At 45.5% G+C, this 7,500-nt stretch overlaps 1 protein-coding gene across 1 annotated transcript in view; it reads right to left on the reverse strand.

Moving 5' to 3' along the window:
* cyth3a (cytohesin 3a) overlaps window positions 1-7,500 on the reverse strand; it is a 68,705-nt gene that overhangs the window by 16,476 nt on the left and 44,729 nt on the right. Inside the window, exons 8-9 of the mRNA XM_063220604.1 lie at window positions 7,148-7,296; window positions 3,242-3,353 (exon numbers count right to left, since the gene is read on the reverse strand). Of these exons, the coding sequence (XP_063076674.1) occupies window positions 3,242-3,353; window positions 7,148-7,296 (261 nt within the window). The remainder of the gene's footprint in view (window positions 1-3,241; window positions 3,354-7,147; window positions 7,297-7,500) is intronic.

Genomic DNA, 7,500 nt, shown 5'->3' on the forward strand with positions numbered 1-7,500 from the left:
TGGGAGAAGCAAACTGTACACGTGAGAGCATTTCAGTAGCCTTGCACATAAAACCTGTCCCTTAGTTATTAGGCCATCAGATTGGGGTGCCTTGAGCAAGGTACCGTCCCCACACATTGCTCGCCTGTCAGGCTGGCCCCTTGATCAAGGATATATTTTTTAATTGGATTATCTAAAAAGCATATACATTGCTCGTATATGAATGACTCATATTTAATTTAATTACCCTATAGAATAGTGGGTTGCCCCACCTGATGTTTGCTACAGTAGGTATTGCAACTATGCTGCTCATTAACCTATTGACAATTTTTGCCATGTTGGAGTATTTACAAATTAATAAACTAACTGGTGTGACCAAAGTACAGTATGTTGTGCAGCTAAAATGTCTATTTCTCGAAATTCAAAATGGTGGACACGACATGTATGAAAAGTGCAATTTTCCCAGTCATAATGTATACTTAGACTTTGATGATTGATGGAGTAACTGAATCGTCAGTTGTGTGTATCATTACAGCCCTAGTACACAGCATTGCAGTTCTTCCATTTCTCTAAGCGTATACGCCTGTTCAGTGGTAAAGTATGCAGGCTTCATATAAGGAGGTGTGTGTCTGTGTGTCTTGGTATAGTTTCCTCCATTCCTCCTCACTCCAGAAGCTAGTGTTAGGAGGCTCCCATACACGTGAGGGCAATACAGTGGCCTCAAAACAGATAACCTGACGCCCTCCATGGTTATAACACAATGCTTTGTCTCAACAGGTCTGTCACAGCTAGGCAAGCAAACTAGGCTTATTGCCACGGGCTGCCATCTGAAAGGGGAATCTCCTGATAATGACTGGTTTTGTACTTGCAGTAAATGACAACAATGACAACTTTGAGAGTGTGGCAGCACCTTCCTAAATTCAACGACCCAAAAAGTGCAACGTAATACTGCTATTAAAATCTCTCTAGAGGGGCGCCCTCCTCGCCAATAGTTTGAAGAGGAAAAAAAGGACCCCCAAGTCTGTCTTTGCCTAGGTCCCCCATATACCTTGACACAGCCCTGTTTCTCACGTAACTAAATCATATGGTGGAGGTCAGGCAAGTCAGAGATGTGAACTGTATTATTTTTTGGTCAGCTGCCAGTTGATGGATCTAATCTGATAATATGATTGCAGAGTCAAATAGGGCTTCAGGGGGTCTAGGGCATTGGTGTAGGAGAAACAGTGGCGCCAGCACAGAGAGAGAGAGAGAGAGAGAGAGAGAGAGAGAGAGAGAGAGAGAGAGAGAGAGAGAGAGAGAGAGAACGAGAGAAAAAGAGAACGAGAGAAAAAGAGAACGAGAGAAGCAGTGAGAGAAGCAGCGATAGAAGCAACGAGAGACAGAGAGAGAGAGAGAGAAACAGAGAGATAGAGAAGAAAATGGAGTGAGACAGAGAAAGAGAGAGAGAGAGTAAGAGCTAGTAGAAAAATGGACAGAGACTGAGTGAGAGAAAGGGAAAGTTCAGGGTCAAAGGGAGGGTGTACAGATAGCAGGAAGGGACATTTCCAAATCTAAACAATCCCTGCAGAGAGAATGGGAGACAGTACAATGGACAAGTGGCAGCTTCACAGGAAAGACAGAGCAGTTTCAGAGAAGAGAAAGGGTGAGGCTGTGTGTGTGTGTGTGTGTGTGTGTGTGTGTGTGTGTGTGTGTGTGTGTGTGTGTGTGTGTGTGTGTGTGTGTGTGTGTGTGTGTGTGTGTGTGTGTGTGTGTGTGTGTGTGTGTGCGTGCGTGTGCGTGCGTGCGTGTGCGTGTGTGCGTGTGCGTGTGTGTGCGTCCCTGCGCGTGTGTGCGTATCAGGGCTTGGCACTGGCACCTGCCAACCGGCCAAATGCTGGTAAAACTTGGCTGTGGCTAGTAATACTTTCAGTGTCACTAGCCAATTTGGCTATCAGCTTATTCCTTTGTATGACATACGCATCATAGCCTATTCTATTGTGTGCCCCTTGTGCACAATTGTTTGTATTTAAGTTCAAGAAAAAGTGAAAAAGCTCAGTAACTCAGTTTCTATGTGCTTGATATACTTCCATGTAGAAAGCTACACATTCATCTTGCTTTAGTACTTCAGTCTTCTCAGGTTATGTACACCATCATGATGAAGAAAAAAGAAAAAACAACGTAAAATCTGTGGCTAGTGGAATAGCTGAATGGCTAGTGACTCGGGAAAACCACTCTAGCCACAGTGGCTGGTGGGTGAAAAGGTTGATGTCAAGCCCTGGTGCGTATGTGTGTGTGCATATGTGTGTGTGTGTGTGTGTGTGTGTGTGTGCGTGCGTGCGCGTGCACGTGTGTGCATTTCTGTGTGAGTGTGCCTGCACATGAATGAGGTGAGCAAAGGGCATTGCAATGTCACAGCATACACCCCACACACACACACACACACACACACACACACACACACACACACACACACACACACACACACACACACACACACACACACACACACACACACACACACACACACACACAGATGCCCAGGCCACGCCACTCGAGGGACAGACACACAATCCGCTCGGAGGAAAGGAAGGGGGTCGAGGAGAAACAAAGGGGAAAGAAAGGAAGGAAGAGAAGAGGGTCCAAGAGAAAGGAGGAGTGCAGAAATGGGGGGATGGGTGGAAAAGTGGACTAGCAAACGAGTGCATGGCATTTACAAGAGTCTTAAGGTAGCAGATGAAGACATGGTCATTGAAAGGAAGGAAGAGAAGAGGGTGCAGCAGAAAGGAGAAGTGCAGAAATGGGGGGATGGGGGACATTTCATTTCATTTCATTTTCCTTGTATGACTTGTGCTGTATATGAAGAAAGTGACAATAAAAGCTGACTTGACTTGACTTGAAAAGTGCACTAGCAAATGAGTGCATGGCATTTCTGAATTATCAGTCCGAAAATGGCTGGAAGAACAGGGGAAAGGTGAAACTCCATTATTGAACTCAAGCAGAGGGGGGAAATGAGTATGTTGCCGGAAACGGGCAGCCATGACCTAATGGTTAAGGAAATGAGCTTTAGATCAGAGGGATGCTGGTTCAAATCCCACCCTTCCTCTTCCTACACAAGTGCCCTTGAGCAAGGCATCTCAGCTCACACTGCTCCATTGGGACTGTAACCAATACCCTGTAAATAATTGTCAGTCACTATGGATAAAAGCATCAGTTAAGTGTAATGCAATGTAATGTTAAAAGGTGGAATGTGTCTTTGAGATACAGTATGTGGAGTTGCACTGACCCAGCTTCAGTAGCCATCCCTCCCTGTCCGGGTTGAAGAAGGTGTGTGTCAGGTCGTTGCCGTCATCTTCGGGGATCTTGAACGGCTCCTTCTTAATGCTCTCATAGAGATTCTACAGACACACACACATACAGTACACGTGCACAAAACATCAATATTTAAACAGCACTTGTTTCATGTTTATATCATTGAAGGAAGACACTCAATACTGCATTTAACTCATTTTGCCGGTAACTTTAGAACAGTGTTTTGTATCCTGCACTCTCAGAAATAAAGGTACAGAACTCGTCGCTGTGGCAGTACCTTCAAGGGGAGTACCGTTGCGTTGCTTGAGTGGTACCCCGAAAAAGAGGTGCGTTCAGTTTCTTGCAATGTCAACCCATTTGCATTTGTCACCTCTTTTTTGAGGTACCACCCAAGCAACGCAATGGTACTCCCCTTGAGGGTATTGCCACAGCAACGAGTTCTGTACCTTTATTTCTGAGAGTGTGGTGGGAACACCCCTTAAACCACACCGGGTACACCACATACTGTATACATAGTAGCAATATTGTTTTACTGTAAATAAGAGTAGGCGTGTGGCCTTTCTATTGACAAGGTATGAGTACTGCCAAAAACCTAGCTAATGTACAGTATATCACAATAGGCCTACAGACGTCACAATACAATACATGTATTGCAAAGAGGCCCAGCACGATATTACATTACATTACATTACATTGCATTTGGCAGACGCTTTATAACCAAAGCGACTTTCAAAAGAGGACATAATCAAGCCAACATCACAAGCAAATATAAAGTGCACAGGAGATATACAGAACAACAAGTGCAGTTGCAAAGAGGGGTTAGTTTTATACTGTGACACAATATACGGTAGTGAGCACACCCCCTACTATATGGCAGGCTGCCAACAGCCAACTGACAGCAGCCAGCACTGCTGACAAGACTCGTGTATCTTCATAATTAATGAACACATCTTGTGTCAGACCCCCACACGCACTCAAGTGTATACACACGCATGCACGCACGCATACACAATCGCCTCTCTCTTTCTCTCTCTCTCTCTCTCTCTCTCTCTCTCTCTCTCTCTCTCTCTCTCTCTCTCTCTCTCTCTCTCTCTCTCTCTCTCTCTCTCTCTCTCTCTCTCCCTCTCCACACACACACACACACACACACACACACACACACACACACACACACACACACACGACTTCTGCAGTGTTTAGGATTCAGGTCATATCCTATGAGGGTCGTATTAAGGGTGGTTGCATTGCTTTGCGCTTTGCTTGTGGAACAGCCTGGTGACATGAGATGTATAGTCTGTTGGTGTTTGTATCCTACTGTTGAGGGACAACAAAACAAAAGGCAACACAAGCCGATCACGGCAACAAACCTGTCATGGCACAAGCCGTGGCGTGGATATGACTTGCAACGGTGCCAATTCTGGTCATGTTTAAAGGGGTATGCCATTATTTTGGGGCTTAATACAGTTAAAATCGTTGGCTGGGGTTTATAAAGGTGGTTAAGTGTCTTATTTTTCATGTGAAGAGTTGTCTTGCTTTAAGACAAGTTAAAAGAGGGAATATGTCGCTAAGCTAGTGAAAGTCATTGCATCCGTCTAGCGTGCTACATGCTACACGGATCCATTGACTTTCACTAGCTTAGCGACATATTCCCTCTTTTAACTTGTCTTAAAGCAAGACAACACTTAACATGAAAAATAAGACACTTAACCACCTTTATAAACCCCAGCCAACGATTTTAACTGTATTAAGCCCCAAAATAGTGGCATACCCCTTTAAGTCTTGTTTCAGTGGGGGTTTGTGTGGCAGAGAGTCAGGCCCGGGACAAAATCATCTGAAATGGCCCCCATCTATACATATCATGCAAATACAATTCTGCACCCGCCCCCCCATCCTGGGCCCAGGACAACTGACCCAACACCCCCCTCCACACCCCCACCCCCACCCCCACACACCCCTGTCGACCAGCCTGCAGAGAGTGCATGTGTTGTGGCAGATAGCACATGAAAGTAATAGCCTTTCTGAAATTACAAGCTTGAGATTCACAACTCAAATAAAAAAAAAACACTGATGTCATATGACTACTGTTTTGACTGTTATCACTATTTGCAAACACTTACCTATCGGGTCTACTTGACCTCAATACAACTAAGATGCTGATGCCCTGATGATGAACTGAAACCCATGCAGAACACTCCATTATACGAGCTGTTTTTGCCAAAGAAGTGTGCCCATAGGCTATGTTTTGTTTCTCCTCTATGGAGCTCACAAACTTAATGTCCTCTAACGACTTGTCGACTTCTTAAATGGCACTCTCTCTTATGGTTGCACAGTAGCTGCCATACTAACTACACTGAAACAACTCAAACAGCATTACAAGCTTATAAAGATTGAATCCACGACACCAAAAATCAGTAGCCAAGTCGATCTAACTTACAAAAAAAATGTCTTCTTAAAATGTCTTTTAATGTTTGTGCAGCTTATATTATTAATATTTCTGACATAACACTGCTAGTTCAACCAATTGTTTTAAGCATCCCACAGTGTTGGGATGGCAACAATGAAGTTGCATCCAACATGCGTCCCCTTACAGTTGTATAAAGTAGAAGTAGAAGTACTCTTATAGATGTAATTACAACACTAGTGGTATGATATCACAAGGTTGAAACCATGTAATATCACATCACTAGTGTTCTAATTACATCTGTAAGAGTACTTCCACCTACTACTTTATGTAGGGAATAACGGACGACGAGGTGTCCCGATACCAAGGGAAATAGGCCTAATGCAGCAGTTCCCAAACTTTTTTTCCCTGTGCACCCCCTTGTACATTTCAATGTGTTTCGCACACCCCCTGAGCGAATATTTTGGTGTGCTGATGGCCACGCAAGCATGGATTCACTGCGCATTCCCTGCACATTATGCATATCATTTTGGGGAATCCTCTTTTCCAATACTACACAGGAGTAATACTACACTTCAGATGGACCCTTCCAGCATACAAGTCTAAAATACAATTCAAAACTACTTAATGTTCATCAATGTTGGATAAAAACTCACATATCCACCAGCTCACGCACCCCCTTATGCCAGGCCACGCACCCCAGTTTGGGAAACCCTGGCCTAATGGACGAGGCGGAAGTATCAAACAGCTCAACGGCACAGTAGAAGGATGGAATGCTGAGGGTATATCATCCGCATGATTTTTTTTTTTTAACCCCTTAAGACGCGGCTTTATGAATTTGTTGTTACCAGTATGGTAATGACCAAGTCGTGGTGCATTACTAAAGGGCCTGTGTTGTGTCATAGTATTGTAGTGCTATGATAGTTACATTTCAATGACTATTACAGCGTGCCACTGGAGGTACGGCGTGCATTAAGGGGATACAGTTTGGTCTTTTTGACTTTATTTATGATAGGACAGTGAAGGTGGTGACAACAAGCGAGTGGGGAGAGAGAGATGGGGAAGGGCCGGCAAAGGACCCGGGCCGGGAATCGAACCCGGGTCAGCCGCATGTAGACGCGTGCCCGACCGTTTGGCCACGGCAGGGCCCATCCACATGATTTCTACAGGGTTTTCACTTGAATGTTATCAGCATTCCGAACAAATATTCTATGCACGATTAAGTTAGACGCACGCACACACGCATGACTTCATAAGCGTCCCGTTATTGGGAAATAATGGACACCTGCTCAGCCAATCAGAAGACGATCTTTTTGCTCACCGGGTGATAAACAACCCTGTCCCCTTACCCTAAGCAGGTCTTCTGGCAGGTCTCCCCCCTCGTTGCTGCCTCTCAGTGTGTGTGTGTGTGTGTGTGTGTGTGTGTGTGTGTGTGTGTGTGTGTGTGTGTGTGTGTGTGTGTGTGTGTGTTCCCCTCACCCTGAGCAGGTCCTCTGGCAGGTCTCCCCCCTCGTTGATGCCTCTGTTCATGGAGATGAAGCGCTCCACGGGGGGCTTGTCCCGCACGTTGGGGTTGTGGAGGCTGGTGTTCAGCATGATGATGGCAAACGACAACACGTAGCAGGTGTCTGTAGAGGAGAGGAGAGGAGAGGAGAGGAGAGGAGAGGAGAGGAGAGGGAAGAGGGGAGGAGAGAGGAGAGGAGAGGAGAGGAGAGGAGAGGAGAGAGAAGAGGGGAGGAGAGGTGAAGAGAGGAGAGGAGAGGGAAGAGGAGAGGAGAGGAGAGGAGAGGAGAGAGAGGAGAGGAGAGAGAGGAGAGTGAAGAGGAGAGGAG

Source organism: Engraulis encrasicolus, chromosome 17, assembly GCF_034702125.1.
Source record: "Engraulis encrasicolus isolate BLACKSEA-1 chromosome 17, IST_EnEncr_1.0, whole genome shotgun sequence".
NCBI lineage: Eukaryota > Metazoa > Chordata > Actinopteri > Clupeiformes > Engraulidae > Engraulis > Engraulis encrasicolus.